We start from the raw sequence: 27,562 nt of genomic DNA on the forward strand, positions 1-27,562 counted from the left end.
TTTTCTAAAAGCTTTGTAATGCGCTTATATGTTTTGCATGTTAAAATAACAATATTATTCTAACTATGAATACATCTTCAACAAACGATTCTTAATATTTTGGTTACAAACGTAGTTTTTGAGGGAGCATGATTAAGTCCAGCTCTGGTAAGCTAGCTACTAGTCCAATTTATTGCTAATCTTTTGAAGTTTTCATTCAGTTAGGTATAAGGGCTTTTATCTTAGCCAGGTTATTTATCATTATGTTGGGTTTGTGACTATCTAGCTAGATGTTTATTTATATCTGGCTGTAAAATGGAAGTAGTCAAATGCAGTTTAGCTATACCAAAATTTTTAATCGATTATTTTTATGCTAAATACAGTAAGGTAGCTATACCTTTAATTAATTAATATTTTTTATTCTACAAATGAAATTGCTGAAACGGCGGGATTTTTCCTGTATTTCTAATTAAACAGAACTGGCAATAAAGTTTAGGAAGGGGTATTGCGCCTACATGGATATGCAAAAATGGGTTACCTTTAGCTACTAAGCGCTCTGCCTGGTGTCACGATTAATTTTCACTGGAACTTTCCCACAAAATAAAATTACTGAGTAACTTTTTTAGCGGCCTACTCTGTTTTTATTTAAGCTGAAGTTAGGATATAGCTTTTTGGAGCATGGTAATAGATATACCACATACTGCATACGTGAACTGGAGCGCTCCACCTAAATGTGTGGCACAATTTCCGGTTTTTATTAATTGCTTAACCAAGTGTCCCACACTAGGCCACACTTTTACTTGTGGCTTAACCCAGGGTTTCGAAGCCGGGGTCCTCCGACTAGTTCTTTAAATTAAAAACTTCATATACAGCAGTTGATTTGTTTATAAGAAAGTATCAGTAACATCCTCTTGCGCGCCTGGCAAAATAAGGGTTTAGCTGGATACCATGAGCTCTACGCATCCAGACCTAGTGTAATCTCTATCTGTTTCTCTGGTCACTTTAAGGTGATTTTAAAAACTCAGAAAAAATCAAGAATAGTGTACAAACAGAGTGGTGCCAAAATGGATTAATTCTCAAAACTTCACACACAGTTTCCTATGTGCAGTATTTTTATTACACGTTTTTGTATAGTATTTTTAAGGGAATTTGCTATAAAAATATTCTTTTTTCTACCGTTGCTTCAGTAGAAGAAAGAACTTTTGCACTCCCATCAAAAAGTAACCAATTTGAAGTGCCAATGAAAATAAAGTTGAGGATTATGCCACGAAATATAGTGAAGTGGGTAATGCAGAAAGGAATAGGTTTAAAACAAGAAATATTTGGAAATAATACATTTTTCGAGCATAGACGCTTCGTGATATCAAATAATTACTTTAATTTCTTTTAATTGGATAAAGAAAGTTTCAAACTCTTATACGTTGTCTCCATTAATAACAAATTCATTCATAACAATTTCATTTAAGACATTTCAAGCTGACAACAAAAATATTTTTCTTTGCTGAGACGGGTAAGAGGAAAGTTCGAAGGATAAAAATCCGTCAAGTTTGTTTCACTGTCCGAATTTTTTAGAAAAAAATCCTGGCAACAAGGTTGAGAAAAATTGGGTTAAAACGATTATATACAGTTAACTCCTGGTAACTTTCCAGGGATTATAGTTCAAGCTATAGCGATTTTTTCAAGGGCAACCTCGATCCCAGGGCCTGTAGCCTTTTTTGATATAAGGATTAAACTCTTACGCCGTTCATCCTCATGTCAAAAAAGGCTACAGGCTCTGGGATCGAGGTTGTTTCAAGGGGTGGGGAAGCAATTACCTGGAAAAGGTGCAATGTTAAGTCCCTTTTAAATTAATTTTTTCTTCACAGACAACATCAACTATCTAATCTATATTACATCAGAAATTAATAAAGTTCGAGTTATTCAAAGAAGTTAGCCTCAAAAGGGGAACGAAAAATGGATCGAGTTAATGAATATTCATGTTATCCACAGGTTGGAGTTTTTTTATAAGAAAATATTAGTGTAGATAATGAAAGTTCGAGCTATCCGGTGTTTGAGTTACCGGGAGCTAATTGTATTGACCTTTCAAAAAGCGTTCGAAGTTACTGTACGGATAGAAAGTCTTGCGTTTATGTCAATAAAACGCATGTGTTCTTCCCATGAAGTCACAGATAATTCTTAACTCGTGAAATTTTATACCAAGGAAATCATGCATTTTCTTATAAGCAAAATGAGGTGACGATCCTTCTAATTAAATAAAGCAAAATAGTATTTAAAAATTTAAAGAATAATTGAATGAGTACAAAATTTTTTCATAAAATGACAGGAAAAAAGGTATGTTTTAAATATTTGAAGTCAACTGATAGTGATCATGTTGGCAGCAGCTTTGGCATGTTTTGTTAGTTCTGCTTGAATAATCCCGATCTCTTCTCTTGTCAGCCCCCTGTTTTCCAAATGCGTATGTTGACTTCTTGATACATCAAGTACGATTCCTAAGAAACGTGTCACCTTCGTCTTGGTTGTACAGATTTGTCTCTGAGCGGTAAACACTACCGATGATTCAATTGCTTTCCATATGACATTGACTTTATTATACGCCTTCGTGTTGGTGGTGATCTCAAAATAGTAAAGTATAGCGAAGTTTTGGCTGCAGCAAAAGTTGTACGTTATTTCCCCATTTTCTTCACTGTTAAGCGCGTCTTCAGCAATTTTTTTACAATACTCTAAAGACAAACCTACGATATCCAATTTCAGTAGATTTGCCAAAGCGTTGACAGAGGAGGCGTTATAATCCTTTGCACCCACTGTCATATTGGTTGTTATTGGGCTAACGGATACCGCTAAATCCACCATATTTCGCTAAAATTAAAAAAGAATGTGCGGTAAACAAAGATTACGCTATAAGTAACAGTTTTTCCTTTCATTTCATAGAGTTTACGTAGCTTGGAATTCTAGGGTAGTATATCTTTAAGCGAGACAGACGTTAAGGTATTTAGAGGGTTATCAAAATTGACAACTTATTTGCAAACGCAACATTTAGAATTTTTTTGAATATAAATCTAATTTCAGCAAAACTGGACATATGTTTTCTGGTTTATCTTGTAGCCAATTTGATATTTGTTTGTTGCCTTTTTAATTAAGTTCTTGTCTTTAGAGAAAAAAGCGTTTGAACAAGTTAACAAAGTTTCCGCCTAAATCGTTTTTATATAGTATTAAGGGGGTTCCTAGGGAAAAAACCTAAGATTTGATTTCACCTTTGTTTATGTCTTTTTTCATCATAAAATGAAAGTATGAATACATTAAAGTCATACTGGCTTAAAATTTTTAAATATTTCAATATGGCCACGCCCTTTCCAGGGTAAGCTTACAAGAAAAGGGGGCGTTTTCGAACAATATTTGTGACAACATTTCACATGAAAAACTAGGAGCAGTTAAAATGAAATTTGGTAGGCTGGTTTAACACAGTGATCCCCATCATATACTCCAAAATCTTTTTATTTGCACAAACAGGTCTCAAAATATTGCAAAATTGCGAAACTTCTCCTGTCTGGCGTCCAGTAACCTATGAAAACTCATTTTTAGAAACGTTTTTAGAAACTAAACTTCTTCCAATGTTAAAGATTTTGGAGTATGTAATAGGCCTACTTATAATAAAACTACCCTGAAAATTTCAGAACCATAGCATGATGCTAAAACGAATTATGATGTTTCAAAAATGAAGAAAACGCAGAAAATAACAATTTGAGAAAATGTGAAAAGAAAACTAATATAAAACTAAGTGAACAAAACAAAGCATTAAAATCCACCAGCAGCATATGAAACTTTTTCCTGTTCTTGTTCCTTATCTATAAAACCTTTTTTGATCTTCCGGATCCTTTTACGCTGTTTTTTTCCTGCTTCTGAAGCTTTCTTCTCTGCAACGCGTATGCTTTTGCGGTTTTGTTGGATTGACGACTCAAAAAAACATCTACCATCACCAAGTCCAAAATACTCAAATACCTTCTTTATTGCAAGCGCTCCATCATTGAATTGCAAAATTGCAGAATAAACTCCAATTTCTAATGTGTGTCGTTCAACGAAAATATTTTTGGGACATTTTGCCCAAATGATTTGATTAATACTTTCGTTTGCATTTTGCGTTTGTCCGTGCAAACATTTTGAAAGGAGGTCATCGTCGGATAGATTCATAAAGATTGGCTTGATGATCTTATGGATCCACTCTGGAATATTTATATGACTCTTGTATATACTAGTTCCAGTTGCTTGGTCCTTTTTGAAGCTACACCAACTGTCAGGTCCTGGTGGACAAAAGCGATGGCGGTAGTTATTGTCTGCAAAATGTGTGCAATGCCATAAGATAGCACCAACCGACTTTTTCATTTAATAAAGTTGATTGGTGTTCTCTCGGATAGCTCGACCGTAGAAATTCTGCAACGAATTAATTACTAACTCTGTCAACTTTCCTTTCCCAGAAATAGGGGTGCTAGTTCCTTTGAGCTCCTTTACTTTGTTACGCAGCCTTGTACCCAATCGTTTCTGCACATGACCGATGCATTCTAATTTGGTGGGTACAATATCAAAGTTGCCATAAGGATTTGAAGCAACAACTTCTTTGTACGAAGAGGTATCGCCATCACCTAGGTATTCGTGGTAAATCAGATCTCTCTTAGTTGATCGACTAAAGATCTCTACTGCACCAACCCCTTCCATCGCACCGGAGGATTTGATGTGGTTAATTTTACAGTCGTGCGTCTTATACCAATCCTCAAACTCTAGTGGTTGTAAAGACTGTCTTTTCAGCTGGCATACACTGCAATGCTTCGACATCACATAGACGTCAACACATTTCCCATCATGACATGCGGTAACCACTCCATTCAAAGAGGCGTGTCCTCGTTTTTGCCATGTACCATCCAGCGACACACGGCAAAGTCCAAGTTGCCTATCTTCACGCTGAATGACGTCTCCATCATCTCTACATTTCTTTAAGGCAGTATCAGCTGCATGTCCCATGCTTTCCACTGCTACCTTCTGATATGCATCGTGAAGATCCTTGTTTATATTTCGATAAGTCCATTCCGATATTGAATGAACGTTCATGCAGCGAGAGAAATTGATGATTGATTCATGGCCCTTTCCAATTTCTCTAAAGGCAGCAACTGTTCTTACGTTACATTCAAACAAATTTCTTCCTTTATTATCATTATTAGTCTTGATCGGTTCAGACTTTCTACATTCTTCAGAGGTAAAGAATGTAACTTCGTGGGAACAATCGTTACACAATAATTGAAGTTTACATGCTAGTCCCATGCGTAGGTTAAGTTTATTCAAGAAGACTACATTTTTGGACCCACAGTCTTTGCGATTGCATACAGCTACTGCTTCAATAAATGTTTTAAGAATGTCAAAGTCTATAAAAACAAAGTAGTTCTCTTTCTCAAGAACAGAACCGTCAGTAGAAGATAATTTTTGAGATCTCAAGCCGTTTGGAGTAGCAGGAACTGGTTCACTATCATTCAATTTACGCTTCTTCTTGAAAGTGTGTTGGTTGTTTCCAAACTTGTGTTTCTTCTTTCTATGTCTGTTTTGAGCATTAACCATAATATAAAACGCGAAATTTGTGAAGGAACTTTATAGAGAATTCTTTAGTAAAATGTGAATGAATAGTAATAAAAAATAAACGAGAATAGTGATAGTAGCAAAAATACGTTTGTAAAACTTCAGCAGCTAGCTTGCTATCTTTGCCACACTTGTTTAACTTCTGAAATTCTCCTAGTTAGTTTGAGCTATAGCCTTTAGCTGTACGGGACATGCGACAGAACACAATAGAGCAAAGAAGACATTTACAGAATATTGGGCATAAGAAAGTCATTATAAGTGTTACTAGTCGATAAGGCCCGTGGAAAAATCCACTTAGGCAGGATAACAGAGAAAAACAACCGTCATTTAAATTTTGATGACGTCAGCAGAGACATGTCAGAACACAAAATGTTTTTTTTCAGAAATGTGTATGCCTGTTGCCTTCATCGTATAGATCTTGAAACGCTGAGCAAGAAAATGTATAGGATCGCGTATTTTTGACAAACGGTTGCAGAGATATTAGGATTTGAAGGTTTTTCGATGACGTCATCAACCCGTCCATTCCGAAACGGATTCGGGGACCCAGGTTTGGGAAAATTACCCAAATTGATCCTAGTTGGTCCCTAGTTACCCACGCGGTGAAAAATCATTGACGTCACCACCTCGTTTCCAAGTTATTTGGCCTCAAAGTTTTAGGTTCACTGTAATGGCTTCATTAATTTAATATAGGATATTGACGTTAAAGTAGTGTTATTTTCGTCGCGTTGTAACGTCAGAAAATTTAACATATTAGACATGCATTTTTCGGCAACATCAAAGGAAAATGAAGACATCAACTTTGCCTGTCACAGACAGACGGACACACTCTCCGTATTATTATAAGAGATTTTAAGACCAAAAACTAGACGTGAAAGCACTTTTTTGAAATATTTGTGCCTATTTATCTTTATAAAAAGGCAAAAAAGGAGCTTTATGTAATCTTTTTACAAAAATAAAGTGCACAGATGAAAAGAGGGATAAATTTTGGATAAGAAAGTACCAATTTTAAAATTTTGATACATTTCGAAAAATTCACATTTATTTCCCTAGGAACCCCCTTAACCAATGAGGTATATTAAGTAAGTTAAGAACTGAAGAAATTAATACTTGAACGATTTAAAGGATTGAGTTCTGTACATGAAATTGATGAAAAACAGTAGTTAAATCAGTGCACATTTTTGTCCATGTATTGATGGGCGCAAAGTATCATACACATTTTTGCTTACAGGTATTAGGTAATAATAAAAATATTTTGTGATAATGTCAGGGGCATTTACCTGTTGTCGATCAATTTCACTTTAGATTGTTAACTTGCGTTAGTTTCGTTCTGTGTTTCGTTCTGTGTAACTTCAGGAGCAGCAAACCTTTGAAGAAAAAAAAACAAAATAAAAAATAACAAATAAAGTTAAGTACGAACCAGATTGTTTATACATAGCAAATAGTTCTGTGAGACAATTGAAAAACCGGGGGTTTTATAATCAAAAATTCAATCAAAGAAGTCAGAAAAGATCAAACACCATGCCAGAATGGATGAACTTCTGTTTTTTTTTTAAAAAAGTAAACAACAAACACTCCAATTGATTGACATCTGTGGTATCTTTAAATTTTCTGTGAATTCTATCGCACATTTAAGTCGTTTCTACGAAATTGCACAAATTTTGATGACGTCTTAAATTGTTATCATAAATGCATAGAATTTAAAGATAAAAAGGATTACTTGATTCAAGTTCATTCTTGACACGGACGAGCTTTTATAAGAAAGAAAAAAAACATTTCTAAGTTTGAACATAAGGTAAGTTATAAACATTTGAATATTTCTACGCATACAACTGCAACTGCAATTTTGTATTTAGTAACTACTTTTTCCATCCTTCTTGCTATACGTTTGGACAATGACTGACCTTTCCATCCACCAATGAAACATTTAAATTACTTCTAATGAAATAGAAAATGTACGTATTAATTTGTTTGCTTATGTGAAAATTAGGCCAAAGACTAGTTATTTTATACGCACCTAACTCAATAGACTTATTCTTGACCTTTCTATTCTACTTATTTAGGTATTTACAAAAGTGTCGATTGTTTTGGTTCTGATGGCTTTGGCAAAATTCACAGCAGCTGTATCAGCAGCAGAAAAACTTAAAAATTTAATACACACTACTTCGTCGAATAAAATTGGGACACCTCAACAAACTGCTGGATTCGAGTTCCTCAACGTTCGAGCCAACGCTCAAAGCACAAAAGGTATTAATAAGGATCACCTTCTAAAGTCAATCACAAAATACATGGAGCCCCTCGCAGCAGGAAATCCTGACTTAATGTGTGTGGTAGATGAAGCTAGAGAGGTTATTAACGCTGATGCCGAGGAGCACCAAGAACAGTCTTTTGTTATTCTTACCGAGAATGGTGCAGGTTCAGCGTATGCTCTGTTTATCTATTTTCAGAAGAGAGAAGATGGGAAGTATAACTTCAGAAAGCTTTTGTTTTGTGGTAATTTTCGACTGGCTGCTGATGTGTGTATTGTGCATCACTCGAAAAACAATATTTTTTACTCTAAGTCTGAGGACGTGGTAAAATATATTCCAAGGCGTGGTATAACACAACAAGATGTAACAGCTTTTTTGGAAGTCATGATACCAAAAATTGCACAAGTTATGGTGGAATTTGTTCCAGATGATCGCAGAAGTATATAATAAGGGGGATTAAAGCAGTTCTTCGAGCGCTTATTAAACACTGGATTGTAATTTTTGAGAAATTTTGTAGTTGATTTGTATTAAGTCGATTTTTATTATTCAATTGTTTAGTTTTTGTAATATTTAGTTAGTAAAAAATAGTTTTGCTGAAAGGTTTGCTGTTTTTATATTAACGAGTAATAATTTAAAAGCTGCTTGTTTAAAAAAGGTGAATTTTTGGCTTAAAACTTTGCAGCACAACAACACGTTATTATACTCACATTATACCAAGAAAATCTCTTCATTAGAAGTTTATTACAAAATACTAGTTTTTATTTTTATCCTTGAATGCTGAATCATTCATTTTATGGTTCATTATTTTTACACGCTTTGATGATCACACTGTTTTTTTAAAAATAATACACAGGTTAAAGATCAAAATAGCAAATATGCTATTAGTTAAATAACACGACGAGAGTATTTTTATTTTTATTACTGAACTTATAAACTAATTAATGAGTAAAGATAAAGAAAATAAAGATTTGTAAACAAAGCTGAAACCGCCATATTGCATGTTCGATTTGTTGTTTCTGGTCTGTGTGTTTATCAAATTTGGCGTCATCTCATCTCAACAAACTTCATCGTTCGAAGTTGGATGTATGTTGTGAAAAAGCGAACCAAATTACAAAAAGAATATTATTATTGGCCGTGAAAGATGTTTAATAAAGTTCCAAGAAGTATAAACGAAGGTTATGAAATGCTGGCAATACGATTGTATGTAAAAATATTCTTGCTTATCTTGAGTTAAATGTGTTATTTTTAATGTTTGTAAGTAAATCTCAAACTTGCTTCTTTTTTACCCACACAGCCATAAAAACTTTGTAAAAATGTTGCTAGGAAGGAATACGGATATTTATTTATAAAACATAGTTATTTGTGTGTCGTTATAGTAATTATTTTATTAGATTCTGGGATTTGGACGTTCCTTAAATTTTGCTACTTCGTCTAAAACATATTTTTTGGCTGCCAAAATAAAGTTTTTCCTTCGTTTCCGGCATTTTGCCATACCCCAGTCGGTCAAGCAACGGGGCAGAACCCTAATGGTTGCTGTTTTAAATTGTAATAAAACTAGAAACCCAAGCGTCTTTTTAAGATTTCATTGTACACTTCTGTTGCATCAACTTTTTCAAGAAATGATGGTCATTCTACCCAACTTAAAAAAGTTAGGTACAGATCCTTTTCAGTACCCAGAAAAAGATTTGTGTGCAAACTATTAGATTAATAAATTATCTAATCTGTGGTACAAGTAACACAAACGTTACTCTAGTCACGTCAAAGAAGAGTGTCATGAGTGGAAACAGTAAACTCTAACAAGATTCACCCTTTCTAGTGAGGATGTTTACGAGAAGTGTTTACCAGAATCAATAAGAGGTACTAATGGAGAGAAAATACTCATGTGTTTCTTTATGAATGTTTGCATGGTTATCATTATTTCTGTCAGTGTTGAGAAGTCGAACGTGATCATAAACATGTATATAGAATAATATTTGCAACACCTTATGTTTATTTTTAGATCTAAACGCTTTAGATATTCTTTAGTATCGTTAGCCCGTGGAAAAATCCACGGGTTTGCCCGTCCTTTTTATACATTGCGTGCGTCTCGCTGCATGCGCAGCTAAGCTACCATTATGCGTGACAGACGGACGGACGGACGGACGGGTATTATAATATAGATGATCGGTATTGTTTTTGTTTCTATTGTTCCTATAATTATTGTTTATTGTTTTAGCATATTGTAGCATTTTTTAATTTTTTGTAACAAGTTTATAAATGGGGTAAATATTTATGATAGTTTGAATTTTTAAGAGATTGATACTTAGACATTTAAGAATAAAGAAAATGTAAATTTTACACGCTTCCTAAACGTTTATTCCTTTCATTCCAGTCAGTTAAAAACTTTAAAGAAGCAGAAACAAAACTCCATTGCTTAAAAATTAGAGAGACGGGGTACTTTAAGCATCGTGCCGGTTCTATTGGGGACAGAAAGTGAGAATAACGTTCAAAATATCGTTTTATGTTACAAAACTTTTCGTTACATTTTTTATTTTTTATGGGAAATGCGTTTGTAAAAACCAAAACATAAAAAGAAGAAAGTTAAGAGTTAAGAGTTAAAAGATAAGAGTTCCTTCGAAAAATCAATATTTTAGGCTAACAACTCTTTCGGTCTATGTTAATAAATTTACGTTAATTACTATGGCCTAAGAATGTAAACCTGTGTCAACAGAGTAGCTTTCGGCTTATTACAACATTTATTTTGCTGGCAGTAACAAGATACAAATTAAATTTGATTTGATTTTGTATAATGTTACCGGTAATACCAAAATTGATTACGTTTTTGATGTCGCAACTTTTAGCAACAACTCTGAGCCAAAACTGTTTGCACCTAGCCCATCAAAATGCAATGATTACATCAAGTTTTTAAATGCTGCCTGTTGCACAGATGTGTGGCGATACCAAAAGTTTTTCTGAAAATTGTAACAAAACAGAATTTGTTACTATCGCCCCAAAATATTACCTCTTATCCCCGTGCCTTAATATCAATACTAAAAATGATTTGCTAATTACACTGAAGAGATTTTCTGCGGTAAAGATCCTTAATTGTTCCCGGGTTAACAGTGGTTTGTGTTTTTGTCGACAAACATTTATAATTTATTCCCGCCCTAATGAAATAACAAAAAATCTTCTTAAGATTGTTAAAAAAAATACTGGAGGGAAAGAATAAATTGAACAATTTATTACAACACCTTCACTTTAATTGTAATGTTTATTATAGTGAGGTGGAAATGTGACGTACGGAGCGTGGTTTCTATACGGAGTAATACTCCGTATAGAAACCAAACTCCGTATAGCTAAACCAAACTCCGCTGCTATACGGAGTTTGGTTTAGCTATACGGAGTCTGCCAACGAATGTTCTTAAAGTGGAAATATTGCAATATATGATTGTTTAAAACTATTTCCAAAAAAAATAAAATAAAAATAATCACCATAAAGAACAAGTTAAAAAGACAAGCACGTCATTTTCCTACTTTTTATCAATCGTAAACATACGAGGTATATTGTAGTTATACGGAGTGTGGGAACATTAGTTTGATTGCAAAAAAAGGATTATGGCATACAGATTGTGAGATACCGAGAGTATTTTATACAGAATTCGCTATGGGGAGTATGCAGAATTTGCTATAAGGAGTATGCCATACGGAGTATGCTATACGGAGTATGCCATACGGACTGTGACATGCTTCATATACGAAGTATGCTATACGGAGTGTGACATGTTTGATAGGAACAGAATTCGATTATTGTTATGAGTTAAGGTTTACAATGGCTGGTATAACAGTACACAATTTTAAAGTTACATAATAAAAAGTCATTGACTGTATGGTTAGTTTTATTGCACATAGAAACATACAAAACAAAGTTGTAAAGCTTAGAATGAATATATTGGAAGCCATAAAAATAAACTTTATACAAAACGCGAATAGTAAACTACGTCATACAGTTGGACTGTCGGTAACTCGAACACCGGTTAACTCGAACGTTTATTAGCTGGAACTGTTATCTACGGTAATTGGTACTCTGCATGCTTATCTCATATTTTAGATGTTTTTCTTCTTACACAAATTATTTGCTTGTTTTAGGCACAATTTTCTAAACTGGAATAGAGTAAATTATTAATAAGAATTCTTAGTTTAGACTTCGACGCTCATGCTGCATTCGCTAATGTCTAGCCAAACCAGTCTCGGCATTATACTCTCAAAGCTGTCTGCGCCGCTCGCGGCTTTGAGATATTTAAATATTTCCGTCTATACGGAGTAAACATGTCGCAAAACGAAGTTATACTCCGTATACGCATGCCTGTACGGAGCCTTACTCCGTATAGCTGCACACTCGGAATGGAACAGAAACACCAACGAACATAGTAAGTGATGTTGTTGAACTTTGGAATAAGTACACTTCTTTGTTTAGATATTCTAAATGAAATAAGCAAGTGGATAAAGTGGATCAAAATAGATATATTATATCATAAATTATAACATATTTATTATAAAATATTAAAGGTCACCATTTGGAGCAGTATTTTGGGACTTATAATAAAAAAAGGAATATATGGTAGAATAAGACCTTACCCAGGTGTAAACAGAGTTAACAGAAGCAAAAAAGAGAAAAACAAATCAGTATATAAGGGTTAGTATATAAGGGTATATAAGGGTTAATCGATGTAATTTTATTAAATCGAAACTGCATAGATCAAACTGAGGACAGGGCCGGAGACACCATAAAATTTGGAAGTAACTGAAGTTTACCTTCTGGAATATTTGTAACAAGTAACATCATGATCTCTTATAATAATACGCTAAGTGTGTCTGTCTGTCACTTTTGCAAAGTGGATTACATTCTTCAAAATTTTCTTTAACAAATTCTATAAAACATCGCCTATAAAATTGTTCTGTAATTTACCAATAAAATAGTATATAAAATAATTTACCGATAAAATAGTATTGACGTCAAAGGAAAGTTAATTAAGATTAGTGAAGCCATTACAATGCACTTAAAACTTTGAGGCCAAATAACTTGGAAACGAGGTGGTGACGTCAATGTTTTTTCACCGCGTGGGTAACTAGGGACCACCTAGGATCAATTTGGGTAATTTTCCCAAACCCGGATCCCCGAATCCGTTTCGGAATGAACGGGTTGATGACGTCATTAAAAAACCTTTAAACCCTAATATCTCTGCAACCGTTTGTCAAAAGTACATGATCCTATACATTTTCTTGCTCAGCGTTTCAAGATCTATACGATGAAGGCAACAGGCATACACATTTCTGAAAAAAACATTTTGTGTTCTGACATGTCTCTGCTGACGTCATCAAAATTTTAATGACGGTTGTTTTTCTCTGTTATCCTGCCTAAGTGGATTTTTCCACGGGCCTTATCGACTAGTCTATATAATAATACGCCAGTTCCGTGTCTCTGTGACAGGCAAAGTGGATGTCTTCATTTTCCTTTGATGTTGCCGAAAAATGCATGTCTAATATGTTAAATTTTCTGACGTTACGACGCGACGAAAATAACACTGCTTTAACGTCAATATCCTATATTAAATTAATGAAGCCATTACAGTGCACCTAAAACTTTGAGGCCAAATAACTTGGAAACGAGGTGGTGACGTCAATGATTTTTCACCGCGTGGGTAACTAGGGACCAACTAGGACCAATTTGGGTAATTTTCCCAAACCTGGGTCCCCGAATCTGTTTCGGAATGGACGGTTTGATGACGTCATCAAACAACCTTCAAACCCTAATATCTCTGCAACCGTTTGTCAAAAGTGCATAATCCTATACATTTTCTTGATCAGCGTTTCAAGATCTATACGATGAAGGCAACAGGAGTGCAAATTTCTAAAAAAAAATTGGGGGTCTAGACGGGTCAGTGCTGACGTCAGCAAATTTTTTTAACCTTTATATCTTATTAATCATTTATCAAAAGCACGTGATTACATACATTTTCTTAATCAGCGCTTTAAACTCCGCACCATAGAGGCAACGTAAAAACAAGGTTCTAATTTTTTTGCAGATGGCTTTCTGACGTCATCAAAATTCATATGACGCTTATTTTTCAATTTTATCCTGCCTCAGTGGATTTTTCCACGGGCTTTATCGACTAGTCTATCTCTTATAATAATACGCTAAGTGTGTCTGTCTGTCACTTTTGCAAAGTGGATAAAATTTCTTTGATAAAGTCTATAAAACATCGCCTATAAATTTGTTCTTTAAATTAGCAAACTTTGACGTTAAAGCAATATTGACGTCAAAGGAAAGTATATTAAGATTAGTGAAGCCATTGCATTGCACTTTTAAATTTAAGGCTTAATAACTTAGAAACGGGTGGAAATAACTGACGTCATCTCCTGCGTGGGTAACTAGGGACCACCTAGGACCAATTTGGGTAAGTTTCCCAAACCTGGGTCCCCAAATCCGTTTCGGAATGGGTGGGTTGATGACGTCATCAAAAAACCTTTAAACCCTAATATCTCTGCAACCGTTTGTCAAAAGTACATAATCCTATACATTTTCTTGATCAGCGTTTCAAGATCTATACGATGAAGGCAACAGGCATACACATTTCTGAAAAAAAAAGTTTTGTGTTCTGACATGTCTCTACTGACGTCATCAAAATTTAAATGACGGTTATTTTTCTCTGTTATCCTGCCTAAGTGGATTTTTCCACGGGCCTTATCGACTAGTATAATAATACGCCAGTTCCGTGTGTCTGTCTGTCACTTTTGCAAAGTGGATTACATTCTTCAAAATTTTCTTTAACAAATTCTATAAAACATCGCCTATAAAATTGTTCTGTAATTTACCAAACTTTACCGATAAAATAGTATTGACGTCAAAGGAAAGTTAATTAAGATTAGTGAAGCCATTACAATGCATTTCAAACTTTGAGGCCGAATAACTTGGAAACGAGGTGGTGACGTCAATGTTTTTTCACCGCGTGGGTAACTAGGGACAACCTGGGACCAATTTGGGTAAGTTTTCCAAACCTGGGTCCCCGAATCCGTTTCGGAATGGACGGTTTGATGACGTCATCAAAAAACCTTTAAACCTTGATATCTCTGCAACCGTTTGTCAAAGATACATGATCATATACATTTTCTTCATCAGCATTTCAAGATCTATACGATGAAGGCAACAGGTATACAAATTTCTAAAAAAATATATTTATTTTGTATTTGCACTGCTGACGTCAGCAAAAAAACTAAAACAACCTATTTTTCCATTGTCCTTCTGCCTAAGTGGATTACTCCACGGGATTTATCGACTAGTCTATACTAATTACCTACCTGCGTTTTATAAACATCATAATTCGTATCATCCATGACGAAGTAATGATTGGTATCAATAGGGAGGCTGTAAATACATTCATTAAAACCTAATTGAATTTTTAAGAGTGATTTTTTTTCATATCTAAGTAACAATAAAATAATCCATTATGTTGGATAAATTGAGAAGATAAATATTTTAAAACTTCGGAAATATTTTGTTGTTTTTTTGTTACTAAGAAGTAAAAAAATGAAATTTAGGAATTCAATGAGATATTGATAAACATATTCAGGTTTCATATCGATTTTTTACAAGATTTGAAATATTTTTTGCTATTACGACACGCCAAGTTTTTGTAAACAGTAGAGCGAAAACAAAAAATGTTGTACCATCTAGTGTTGCTTATGATTTTTCTTTTAAATGAAATTCGTGCACACGCAAATGTCAAGGTGGTTGAGCTTCTAAACAACGTAACATTGACAGCGACATACGCAAGTTTTAAAAAACATGAGAATGTCACAATTTATGGAGTTGAAATTAAAGTTTTAAATGTACAAACGAAAGTTCAATGTGCATCTCAATGCATCAAAACAGAAGAATGTAACACCTTTGCTATACGCAAGAATACACCACCACCATTTTATTGTGGATTGTTCACAGGAAATCTTGATACCAATCATTACTACGCCATGGATGATAATGAATTTGATGTTTATGAAACACAGGTAGGAACAATTTAATAATTCTTTTTTAAAATTGCAGCACCTTGAAAAACCGGTTTCATTCAACCTAAATGATGCTCAATTTTTTACATTTTGTAGGTGTTACATAAACTTCAGTTTCGATATCAACAATCATTAACAAAGAGTTCAACATAAATCTTCAAATGCTTAAAACAGAAAACTTACGCAATACTAAAATTTTTCTTCTTCTATCTAAACTAATAAAACAAGTTGATTTAGTATGGAAGAGCATGGAAAGTTGTCTGAGATATGTACAAATTGATTAAAGAATTTAATGACGTTGCTTTTGATCTGTTTTTTAAAATTGTTTTCTGTTATGATAATTTTGTTCAAGTACGTAAAAGGTTGCATTTTCCTTTGAATGCGTGTACACTCAGGGCGATTTGAAAATTGAAAATTAAAAATCAGAAATAATTGCTAATTTTGATTTTTCAATGAAATTGAAAATGATATTGCCTTATGGGTACACGCATTTCTTTGATACTTATTTTTCTTAAGTAGCCTTTGCAAAGATTTCTTTTCTTTTCTATGCTGTAATTGTTTACTTTTTCCGATCACTGCAATAAAATCGTTACTGGCCATGACTAAAAAATAGATACCAACCATGATTAACAATACAATTATATACATTCATTATAGAACATGTGTACATTAAATCCATTGATATGTGAACACGGAAGTGTGTGTATTCCAAACTTCAACAACAACACCTACTATTGCAAATGGTGTTTTCCACCCTACCATGGTAAACATTGCAATGTGACAGGTTCGTATACGTTGTTGTATCTCTTTATAATAAAGCCTGATACTTACTTCTTGTTTGGACTGGTTTTTCACTTCACTTTTACCAATCTCACACAAGCCAAAACATTGCTCCAGACTCGTGCTATAAATAGATAAAACTTTATCTAGCTAGTAACTGATTTTTAAGAATAAATGTTGACAACCCAAATTATTTTGTTAAAAGCAGGCAACAAAACGTGCTTCCTTTTGTTCTTTATTCCTCATTGACCATATTAAATTAAAAACAATAAATAGGTACGGTTACATCAGCCGTTTCGTTAATTGTGCTAATCAGGCTTTTATAGGACACCGTCATTAGTTCTGTCAACACTCAGATACTCAATGTTGCATTATTCTTATTCTTATTGAAATTGTTTACCTAGGATAGGCTCTTTAGTTTCTAATTGTACTGCTATCAATGAGGGTCTTGCGAAAAGAGTTCTAGTGCAATTTGAGCGTCGAAAGTCATACAACCACAGCAGTCGCTCAACTAGACAAAAGTATTTGTGTATAATCCGAAACCTAAAAGGGACATTCAATTTTTATTTTCGATTCAATACGTATTCAATATGTTTTAAAAATGAAAAAGGTCTTCTTTTTTCTATTTTCAATTCTAACCCATTTCCCAACCCAATTCTAACCCAAGTTTTTGTGAATCACTCCTTTCCTTATACAGTAAACCTTCAAATTGGCGGACAACGATTTAAGCAGCTAGTGACACATCTACCTACGATGGAGAAAGGTTACCCTATACTGTGGAAGAGTTCTTAAACTGTATACAAGAATATTCAAACATTGCATGACAGTTTTAAAACTGTGCAAGAAAATTTTTCAACATTTTGAGAGTTACTAAAATAAAGTACCGATCTATGTCTAACCAATTGGATATTTTAAGACAGATGCCTTAAAGTAACATATTTGTTAATGAATGTAATTAGTGATCGTGATTCTTTCACATGACTTAACTATTAAAAAGTAATTTAGACCTCCCCTTGCAATTCGTGAGAAAAGTTGCCAAAAATTAAAAACATTCGGCTTACGTCGCAATACTTAGCTTGAGTCAAGGGACGAAGGCATATATAGTGAAATCATTGGCAATTAGCTAGTCAATGTTTTAGTAATATAAAGACGTAAAATAATTTGTTCGGTGGATACGTAATGATAATAATTTAAAACATTACTTAAACAAAGTTATAAAAGTTGTTCACCCTAGGGGAATGCATTAAAACAAAACCTATTAAATTTTTAAATCCTATAGTAAATCATTTGGAAACGATTCTCTCCCGGCAAAAAGAAAGGTCTTACACAGTGACAGCTCTATCCATTTACTTCTTTTATCATTATTGTAAGCTTAACCTCTGCTTTTCAGAGTATAAATGCACCATAGGTTAGAGTGTCGAGAAGCTTTACAGGAATTTATCGCAATGGGTCATGCTGCTTATCAACAACCTTTCTATAGTATATTGCTACGCTTATTTTTATTCGGTGAATACGTGTCCACAGTTTATATTATATCCTGTGCTAACTTTTGTGGACGTAGTAGTATTTGCGAAAAAAGCAATCACTTCCTCCATGGAAGATATGGCATCAGATATTGCTGTTGATAAATTATCAGTTTTCGATTTTCTTTAGTGTCGAATTTTAACAAAAGTTTAAAAGTCAATGAATTTGTTCTGAAATTCTGATTTTTAATTTTGAAATAGATTGAAAATGAAATAGTTTTAAGGATATATGAGGAATAATTATTGCTTTTTATTTTAATATACAAGTTAAATTTACTTGCTTTTTTATAGCTGAAACGGTGAACAAAGAAGCCATACCAGAAGGTATTAGTCCGTTACCTACCTAATTTGCGCGGAAGCGCTTACTCTGAGGACTTACATTTCGCTAATTTTAGTGTTTTTTAAACACTTTCTGAAAAGTTTATTATAAATGTTAAACTACGAACAGATGAAAAATCTAAAAATTTGCCTCCCATTACTGTAAACTGCGCTCTAAAATATTTTCTGTTCTGAACAAAGAATCTCTCACCTAACAGATAAAAATCTTCATTACACGATAATCATTTAACATTTAAAGGGAGGATTGTAAACATATCACCAAGCAGAGAACTAAAATGGAACGTTTTTTTGATACAAATCTTGATCAGAGTACAAAGAACATTAAAAAAGTTGATTTGATGCAAGTTGATTTGTTATGGGTAAAACAATTTAATATGTATATTCATTTTATACTTTTTGTCTCACAATAACAATTTTTTTCGCCAAATATTTATATATGACATTGGCGCATAGTTTTTCAGTGTCCGTTTCTTGTTTCGAATTTTTTGTTCCAGTTCTCCACGAAAAGAATCATGATATGATTTTCAACGTATGTTTTCTTTTTATCGCCGTTCTACGTTAGTGAAACGTCAAAATTGTCTAAAAAATCTCTTTTTTTGTTTTTTCTTGTTAAGTTCCTAGTGCGATATGTTCGAAAAACATAAAATGTCAAAATATTTAAATGGGTAAGTAATACTCAAACAATCCCAAATGGACGTGAATATTTCCAACACGGTATTACTTTTTCAAGTTACTACACAAGAAGTTGAACACAAACTAACCAACAACATTTTTAATTTCGTTGTCTTTCAATCTGCACAGCTTCACTATAGGTCGTGTTGCTACATTTAAGAGGATTATATGATGATTTTTGTATAGGATATATCTTAAAAACTTTAAATTTATCTATTTAAGAACTAAATAAAAGTGACTCTTCTAAAGGGTAATATGTATTGTTTTCCATAGACATTCGAACAGGAAAAAACGCATCTTGCCGGAGTTTGAAAAAATATTTTGGCCCACAGAAAACGTTTGTTCCAGTAGTCACGTACCCTTGGCGCGATAACAGGAAACTTGTCGTAATTTGCCACTCAGGTAATGTTATTTCATCGCTATTTTCGTGGATTGCATTTCAATCCTGAAACCACGTGTATAATAAATATAACAGAAGAAACTCGACAACTCCTTTACAATACCCTAACACTGCATTCTGCATTTCTAGCTAACTGTACAGTAAAGTGTCTGCAAGCATAGGTGGTATGCAGTGTTACTTATTTTAATTTTTTTACATAGATGGTTCCACACAAATAAGCAAAATATATATAAACCAACATGGGCCCCTCTATGACCGCGTTTCAACCCTCACGAAGCTTTCAGATATGAAAACTTCAGCTTATAGAATCAGCACAACAGCCTTAAACATGCTTTATAAACTCATTCGTTTTAAACGTATTCAATTTGTTTGCCGTGGCAGTGGAACTTCGCAAGGATTTATGACATCGTCCATTCCTTCCACAAATGTAGTAAGTATGTTAAAGTATTTCATAGGTGAATCAAACGATTTACCAGATTCGTGTGGGACGTTTAAATGGGGCGAACGTTGCGAAATTATGAAAAATCAAAAATGGTCGAAGGAAGGCATCCCATATGAAACAAGAATATACAATGAGATTTTTCGGCTTGATTCAAATGTGACAGAAGGTTTTAGTATGGCTGATCATAAATATGGATGCCTTAATGAGTTTGGAGCATACAAAGCCGGTGAAAGTTATGCTCTTTGGGTTTATTAAATGAAAGTATATGCCAAAAGTTAACGTTAATATTATTTCGTGTTTTTCATCACACAAATACATACCTATCGCTAATATTTCCAATGCAATAAAGTTAATGTACAAATTTATCTCCGGCTTTGGTAAAAATTGGTAAAAAAATTCATTTTGCATTGTGCTTCGGTAAATCTGAAACGACAGGCGTACAGCTATTTAATGTCACAACCTGCTAACCGCATATAAATATCGCCACAAGCCTTAAATCATTGGAATTTGATTGTACTCTGTACAGTTGGGTTACTTGCTGTTAGCGCCAGTTTGATAGACTAAGTTCTGGTGCACTTTGACATACGTTCAAGTTGAGCGCTCAGATAAAAGTATGACATGGAAAGGTGAAGCGTGACTTTTGGCAAAATCATGAAAGTACTGTTCCAAAATACACATAGGCTGCCTTGCAGCATCATGGTAAAAACAGTTACGCGTAGCAAATTCTGTGGAATTAGTTTTAGAGAAAGTTATAAAATTATTCTTCTGGTTCACTAAACGCTATTGTTGCAAAATTGTTTTTGAGCCAGTAATAAACTCTGTAAAGGTAGTACAGCTTTGAGATTGAATTATGTATACCATATGTCTTAATAAATCAAAAAACTTTAGACCTTTCTCTAAATTAGTAATACAATTAAAGCTGCAACTAACATTTACAGCAACAAGAACTGCACTCGGTTTGAAACCATACATAAAGAAGAAACATTTTAGTGTGCGAGTTCAAATCCAAATATTAATAAATCATTAATAAGCTGTGTTTTTAGTTGCGTCACTTCTATGTTCGTAAATTCTGTATTTGAGGAAGGGGGGATAAAATTCAAACGAAATGTTCAAAAAAGGTAATTAGAACAGAAAGTCTATTCAAGAATAAACCCAAACTCTGACATGTTGATTAAAATTTTTAAGAAGTTTTTGTGTAGGATTAGGTCGTGAAAGTTTCTGCACCTTTTAAAATTATGTCAATCATTGTTTTCACTCCGGACGAAAGCTTTACTGGTTAAAAATGCTTCGTATTGTTATTATCAACTTTTTAGACTGTAAAGTATATCCTTGTTATATAACTCGTGCATATATTAAGTACAGGCTCATAAAAAAGGGAAAAATTTTCCTTTTCGGCAGTGCCTAACATTGCAAATCTTGCGACAACGAAATCAAGCTCAGTGGAAAAAGATTGTCGCGGTGTTCCTGTAGTTTTTGCAACGTGTATAAAGAAATAGTTCTGCTAGCGAGTATTTGTAAACACTAAGGATGACTCTGCAACATTTTCTGCAACAGTTGCCTCCTCTCCTTATTTTAATAACAAATCTGTGGTAGCACCTTATACAGTATTCAATAATTAAAAGTGGTAGAGCAAATACTGTGCATTATATTGTTGTCCAGAATTTGAAACATGTCCAAAATTTTTGTTTTAATTGTAGACAGAATAGTAGCAAGGTAAGACACTTATCACAAACATTTTATGATCAATATTTTGCATTTTTATTTTGAAAAAGTTACAAAAGCGCAGAAATGACTTGTTTACTTTTTTATTAAAATTCAAAAATACTCATCTATTAGTTAATATCAAGGAGGTTTAAACCTCCTTATTATTACGTTAAAATTGCACCAGATAGTTAATGCTATGTAATATATTTATGGTGTTGTTTTAACTTCATTTAAACGAAATCACCTTGAATGTTTAAATACAACTATGAAGTTCTTCCAAAATTCTTAAGATAACCATTAAGATGAAAGAAAGGTCTTGTTGCAAGTTGACTTATGTAAGCATATATAAAATATGCAGATAATGTTTAGATTACACCATTCCGACTGCAAAAGACGTCAAAAAAAAAAAGAAGCAAATGTCATGTGACGTAAAGAGCAAGTAACAGGAAATTACTAGAAAACAAAAGGAAAGATTTTTCTCTTAGGCAATAGCGCAGTTTTATATTTCTAAATACATGAGAACAATGTTTCAATATGTTAGATAGGTAAGCTAAATAGGTAATTCCTTGACGAATATGATCACCTCATTAAGCACAGATAGTTCGAGTTGTTTATGTTATTATCCCGGGCTGTATATGTTGAAAAAAGTTTGCCCCACGAGGACCTACAATGGCACGCGCCACCCTTCATATATAAAGGGCCTACAAACCAGCTAAAATGCTCACACACATCGTATATCCCGCGCACATATTAAAACCCGGCAAACGCGTTTTGCGCAATGAACAGACCAGCGCACTTTGCTCGCTGGTTTCATATTATTCATATATTCATCGAAAAGTATATTACAAAGAAATATTTCAGCGGGACTCATTCTAGATCAAAACATGACCAAGGTTGGAGCAAATAAAAATTCTACAAATATCTATATGTTCTAGTCTGTAAATTACATACATGTCGGAAAAATAGCCAGTTGTTTTTCACTGCCACCAGCTCGTGTAGGTCACTAAAGTCGAAAACTAACTGCCGTAGCCCCTTCAACAGACTGTATATGTAAGCAACCTAATTAAACTTTTAGAAGTGCATTATTAATGCAAGAAAGTTGTTAATAACCACAAAATTAATTTCAACGAAATTTTGCAAATTAAGTCTTCGGGACATTAAATTCCAGCTAAGTTTTCCATGTCCTCCGAGAGTAAGCAACGCGTCTTCTTAGATCTTCGTGTGTTTTCTGGCAGATCCTCCCTCTCACTTTTTGGCCAGCTTTACTATTTTGATTACAAGTTAATCGAAGGTGTCAAAATTTAAAAAATTTTGACACCTTCGAGCAGGTTAATATTTTAAGTCATTTTGGGGAAATGATGTCTTATGAAAAACGTGGGTTAAAGTAAACGCTAAGTATTCCAGATCAATCAATACTGTTGAATTATTAAATCAATGGAATTTTAACTTTTTCCATAGCTTGTAATACAGTAAAAAATGTAGCTACCTAGCTGCACTTAGTATAAGAAAGATTACTTGGAAATTTTGTTGCAGCCAATTGTATTAGGTTACTTTAGCTCCCTAACAGCTAGATAGCCGCAACACCATTTGTACCTGATTAAAGAAACATATCGATGAAGATAACGCAAAAATTAATAGTGATGGCCAGGATGAAAAAGCTCTTATACCAAACTGAATATAAGTCTTAGAGAATAGCAATGAAAAAAGGCTAGCTAGTTAGCTAGCAGCTTTAGAAATCTACCGATAAAAATTTTATTTTTATTTTTCCATATTTTAAACATCTTTGCAGAGAAGACATACCTATTGGTGGCAAAAGAAGATTTCAAAGTGCAGCAATTTTCAAGGGAAAAATTTTTCGCAAATATGACAATGCGAGGACATTTTGCATACCGCGAGCATAAGCTCTCGCAAATAAGGCATACTTAATGATTTTGAAAACGTAAACCTTCGCAAATCGATGTTAGAAATGAGCGAAAATTCACCTTCCATTGAATGTCAAGACGTATTCTGCATTATCAAAGCATTTAACATTAAGGATAGCGACAACATAAAATATTTTTAGTTGCTCAGGACTACTTTTGTTATGAAAAGTACTTTCATGTTCTAAAAAAAGATAAATTGAGCTACCCAACTATACATTTCCTTATTCGGCAATTATAACTCAATTTTAGTGAGCTAAATTATTTTTCGACAAAAAAGATCTTTTTAAGAACAGCTACGGCTTAAAATGGTTAAAACTATTTTCTTTAGAACCTGTGTATACTAAATCCATTGATTTGGGAGCGTGAAAGTGTGTGTGTTCCAAACTGTAACAACAACAGCTTTTATTGTAAATGGTGTTTTCCACCTTACTATTATAAACATTAAAATTTAATGGTTTTCTTTAAATATAATTCTCTTTCATTTCATTCTTGTCTTTTTGCGTTCTATGCATGTCTAGTAACAAATTTAACATCTTAAATAGTGGAAAGAATAGTTAAATGCATGAAATGGCCATAACCAGAATTGTACGATGCCACTAATTATCATTCTTTCTATTAAAGAGGAACCAACAAAAAGTATTACAAGGTTTGAAAGCGTTGATTTTGATATATATTTCTTTCCTACAAAATAAGCAAAAAAATGTCGTATTTTCTAAGCTGTTGTTTTGATGTTTCCGCACAAACGTTGGCATATTGGATGAATATTAAATGTTTTTAAAGTCATTTTCACAAAACGACTTTACACATGATCAAAATAACCCCACGGCTAAACCAATTAAATTTGCATGGCAGTCTTTTTTTGGTTAAGCGTTGAAGTACACGAAGTATGAAAACTTTTAAGTCAATTTAGCAAAAATGACTACTTTCCTTATCAATCTGTTGACAGCTTTTAGGAGAATTTTGGGATAGATATTTTTGTAGAAGTTTCATAGCAAAACCGACTCATTTTGTAATACCTGCAGCGTTTTGAAGTAAATACTGTTTATTAAGTCATCAAAATTCTAACGCGTTTTGCAATAAATTTTCAGTTTATTTTGTAATAAAACACCTGACGGGTTTTGTAATAAGTTATCAGTCCGTTATAATATAATATAATCAGTTATAATAAAGAAGCTGACACGTTTTGTAATAAGAAAAATGTTTCGATGGATAGTCTGGTGGAATCAAATATTTTGGTAAGTCCGATGTAAATAGCATCTTTTAATAAAGGTCCCAATGAAGTCAAATGTTTCGGTTATTCTGGCGTTGGAACTATGTTTCTACTGAATGTCCTGGTGTAATCAATTATTCTAGCACTCAGTCTTGACGTAAACAGCCAATAACAACGACATGAACCAAATGGATAAGTTTACAAGGTGTTGACTTATGGGAAAAAAGTTTATTTATTATTTCGATATTGTGTTGATTTTGGTGATGATATACTGTGTGTAAATATTTGATATTATTCATATTGCAACATCAACATATATATATATATAGTTAAAGATTTTCTTCGATAAAAGCAAATAACCCATTTTTTAAAGAGGCGAAATGACAGTTTCATCTTGATTGTCAAAGTGTCAGAATAAACCATTTTGTAAATTGGTTAAGTCGGTAAAAATTGATTTAGAATTAATTAATCTTCTTATAGGTGATAGCAAACTACAAAAAGCATGTATCTAGTGTTTTAAGCTGGATTTCCGCTCAATAATAAAAAGGGTCTGCATAGACAGAACAAGAATAATACTTGAATGTGATTGGCTATTTTGCTAACTTTTTAATATGGTTTTTTTTCTGTTTCTGCTTTTAAGAAAAGTTTCATATGATTTTAGCCTCCTTAAATTTAATAAACCAATACACCCTTTCCCGAATTTCATAAATTATATCAATTATCACGTCACCCAAAATTTTAGAATGACAAAGCTGAAGTTTCTAGCGTACTATAAAATTCTGGTTGGATTTTCTTTAAATTTAAAGAAAATAATTATTCTGAAAACGAAGCTATTCCTAGTAAGCTCGGCTATACGAATGGTTTGACTGTAAATTTTAGATCGCAATTGAGGGACTTTAGAAACAGAAATATTTACGAAATTAGGTAATTTGTTCTACCTTTTGATGAGGAACTTAGGAAAAAAAATCATTTTTAGTATTGACCACTTTAATTGAGTTTGACATAATTAGGAAATTCAGGAAAAGTCTACTAGATTGCAGAAATCACAATAGTCATATCAAACTGTCTCTTTTTTGACTCAGCCACCTCATCTATAAATGCAGCAATAACTCCATTTCGGATTCAGCCCTATAAGTTTAACTTAAACAAAATGTGTTGAAAACATAAAAGTTTGTTCGAAAAATTTTCTTATCTCTGACTCGACCTCTTCTTCAATTTTTTTAGCGCTGCTTCTTTTGACAACGGGGGTTGCCTTTTTCTGGGCTTATCTCTTTCAGTCACATTTAACATACAAATCTTTTTCTTGGGATTACCTCTCCATAATTGGTTGTTTCGACTGTGTATCGCAACTTCGTGCCAGGGAAAAAGTTAAAATGTCTTGGGAAAAGCCTGTGTTGAGTATGTACAATTCTAGGTTTTCATCACCAATCTTATGTAAACTACATTCTTACGAAAAGTCGTTTATCTCTATGTTAAAAGTTGTTTACCACACAGACCATAGCTAAGTAGTACATATCAGTACTCTGGAAAGAGTGAAACTTAAAAAGTTTATTAATTATTAATGATTGTCTATTGGGAAATTCCCTGCAACCTTTCAAAACAATCGTCACAACGGCGTCGAAACTGAAGCCACAAGTTATAACATATAAAATTTTGAATTAACATAATTTCGCCTGCTGAAATAACTTTCACCGTGTTGTCCGCTTGAGTTGGTTATCAAAAAAATTCCGCAATAACGTAGGTACTCTACTGAGCTGCCTACTGAGCGGCCGGTATCACGGTTACGATACAAGGTTTGCACATACACCAAAAGTATATGCCCGACTCATCGCCTGAAAAGGACCGACTACACATTTTCGAGAATAATGTTACATGACTTACTTTTTGGTTCAATTTCAGACTTAACATCATATACTCACACGTTGTCGTATAACGCAGATGATCTTAGCTTGGTATCCGCCGTACTGAATTTAATTGCCTCCGAAAACATTATAGGCTTGCTATGGCTGAGATAAATTTTCTTACTTCTTTGGATTTTAAGTTTCGCGAGTTCATAGAAAATTCTCATAAAAAACGGTGTATAGTATAGCAGATAAAACACAAACAAAAAACACAAAGAATATGTTTAAATTTTACCATTAAATAAAGAATCATTCACGTACGAAAGTATGCCTAGTTGTAACTGGTACTTCTCACACGTAGTAATAAATTAGACACGATTAAATAAAAAATGGAAAACATGATTCTTACGTTACAGATCTATATACGCGTGTATGAACAGCTAAATATTCTCCTTCGTAGACGCTTTTTACAGAGTAAAATTCTCAAATACAAATTGGTAAATTATCGAATGTTACCGATTTATGTTAATTAAAAGAAAAGAAACTAGAATTTTAATAACAAAAATTTTTTTTCAAATATTTTTTTGAAATAAACACCCCCACTTTCAACACACCAGGAGGGGGTCGTTTAATAGAGGGGCATTTATATAATAATTTTACTTTTAGAGAGGGCGTTTATTAAAGAGGGGCGTTTAAAAGCCAGGGAGTGTTTATTGGAGAAAATACAGTATTAATTTAATCAAAATAAAAACACAAGAAATTTTTTCAATTTTTTTTAAGAGACTAGATAATAAGAGACTTAGTACTATCTAAAATTTAGAAAACTTTGAGGAAAAATAATGTTAGGA

General features: G+C 33.4%; 4 protein-coding genes across 7 annotated transcripts; 2 read left to right on the top strand and 2 right to left on the bottom strand.

The window, feature by feature from the left end:
• Nucleotides 1-1,819: 1,819 nt before the first annotated feature.
• On the bottom strand, nt 1,820-7,146 carry LOC130635883 (uncharacterized). 2 transcript variants are annotated; one of them, XM_057445404.1, is made up of 3 exons: nt 7,113-7,131; nt 6,873-6,959; nt 1,820-2,835 (listed from the first exon to the last, which is right to left on the bottom strand). In XM_057445404.1, the coding sequence occupies exon 3, from the start codon at nt 2,827-2,829 to the stop codon at nt 2,332-2,334; it is 498 nt and encodes a 165-aa protein (XP_057301387.1). In that variant the 5' UTR covers nt 2,830-2,835; nt 6,873-6,959; nt 7,113-7,131; the 3' UTR covers nt 1,820-2,331. The 2 variants fall into 2 exon arrangements, with proteins under 2 accessions (XP_057301387.1, XP_057301386.1); XM_057445403.1 differs by having other exon boundaries at nt 6,873-7,146.
• Nucleotides 4,357-6,865, bottom strand: LOC130635880 (uncharacterized). Its single transcript, XM_057445397.1, has one exon. It carries the CDS (start codon nt 5,575-5,577, stop codon nt 4,357-4,359), a length of 1,221 nt encoding a protein of 406 aa, XP_057301380.1. The 5' UTR covers nt 5,578-6,865.
• Nucleotides 7,147-7,230: 84 nt separating the features above from the next.
• LOC130635882 (uncharacterized) lies at nt 7,231-10,178 on the top strand. 2 transcript variants are annotated; one of them, XM_057445402.1, is made up of 3 exons: nt 7,337-7,387; nt 7,449-7,547; nt 7,656-10,178. In XM_057445402.1, exon 3 carries the CDS (start codon nt 7,689-7,691, stop codon nt 8,286-8,288), a length of 600 nt encoding a protein of 199 aa, XP_057301385.1. In that variant the 5' UTR covers nt 7,337-7,387; nt 7,449-7,547; nt 7,656-7,688; the 3' UTR covers nt 8,289-10,178. The 2 variants fall into 2 exon arrangements, with proteins under 2 accessions (XP_057301384.1, XP_057301385.1); XM_057445401.1 differs by lacking the exon at nt 7,449-7,547 and having other exon boundaries at nt 7,231-7,387.
• A 5,118-nt stretch (nt 10,179-15,296) lies between these two features.
• On the top strand, nt 15,297-21,497 carry LOC130635881 (uncharacterized). 2 transcript variants are annotated; one of them, XM_057445400.1, is made up of 5 exons: nt 15,297-15,881; nt 16,539-16,665; nt 18,476-18,508; nt 19,469-19,597; nt 20,051-21,497. In XM_057445400.1, the coding sequence occupies exons 1-5, from the start codon at nt 15,537-15,539 to the stop codon at nt 20,290-20,292; spliced, it is 876 nt and encodes a 291-aa protein (XP_057301383.1). In that variant the 5' UTR covers nt 15,297-15,536; the 3' UTR covers nt 20,293-21,497. The 2 variants fall into 2 exon arrangements, with proteins under 2 accessions (XP_057301383.1, XP_057301382.1); XM_057445399.1 differs by having other exon boundaries at nt 15,301-15,881; nt 19,796-21,497.
• Nucleotides 21,498-27,562: the final 6,065 nt, after the last annotated feature.

The sequence above is a fragment of the Hydractinia symbiolongicarpus genome, chromosome 3 (assembly GCF_029227915.1).
Source record: "Hydractinia symbiolongicarpus strain clone_291-10 chromosome 3, HSymV2.1, whole genome shotgun sequence".
NCBI classification, from domain to species: Eukaryota; Metazoa; Cnidaria; class Hydrozoa; order Anthoathecata; family Hydractiniidae; genus Hydractinia; species Hydractinia symbiolongicarpus.

Bases quoted from the DNA above. Each gene is read 5' to 3' on its own strand.
- LOC130635880 (XM_057445397.1), bottom strand. From the start codon at position 5,577: ATGGTTAATGCTCAAAACAGACATAGAAAGAAGAAACACAAGTTTGGA.
- LOC130635882 (XM_057445401.1), top strand. From the start codon at position 7,689: ATGGCTTTGGCAAAATTCACAGCAGCTGTATCAGCAGCAGAAAAACTT.
- LOC130635881 (XM_057445399.1), top strand. From the start codon at position 15,537: ATGTTGTACCATCTAGTGTTGCTTATGATTTTTCTTTTAAATGAAATT. The intron at 15,882-16,538 runs GTAGGAACAATT...CATTCATTATAG, and splicing joins TTGATGTTTATGAAACACAG to AACATGTGTACATTAAATCC. The intron at 19,598-19,795 runs GTAATGTTATTT...TTTTTTACATAG, and splicing joins TGTCGTAATTTGCCACTCAG to ATGGTTCCACACAAATAAGC.
- LOC130635883 (XM_057445403.1), bottom strand. From the start codon at position 2,829: ATGGTGGATTTAGCGGTATCCGTTAGCCCAATAACAACCAATATGACA.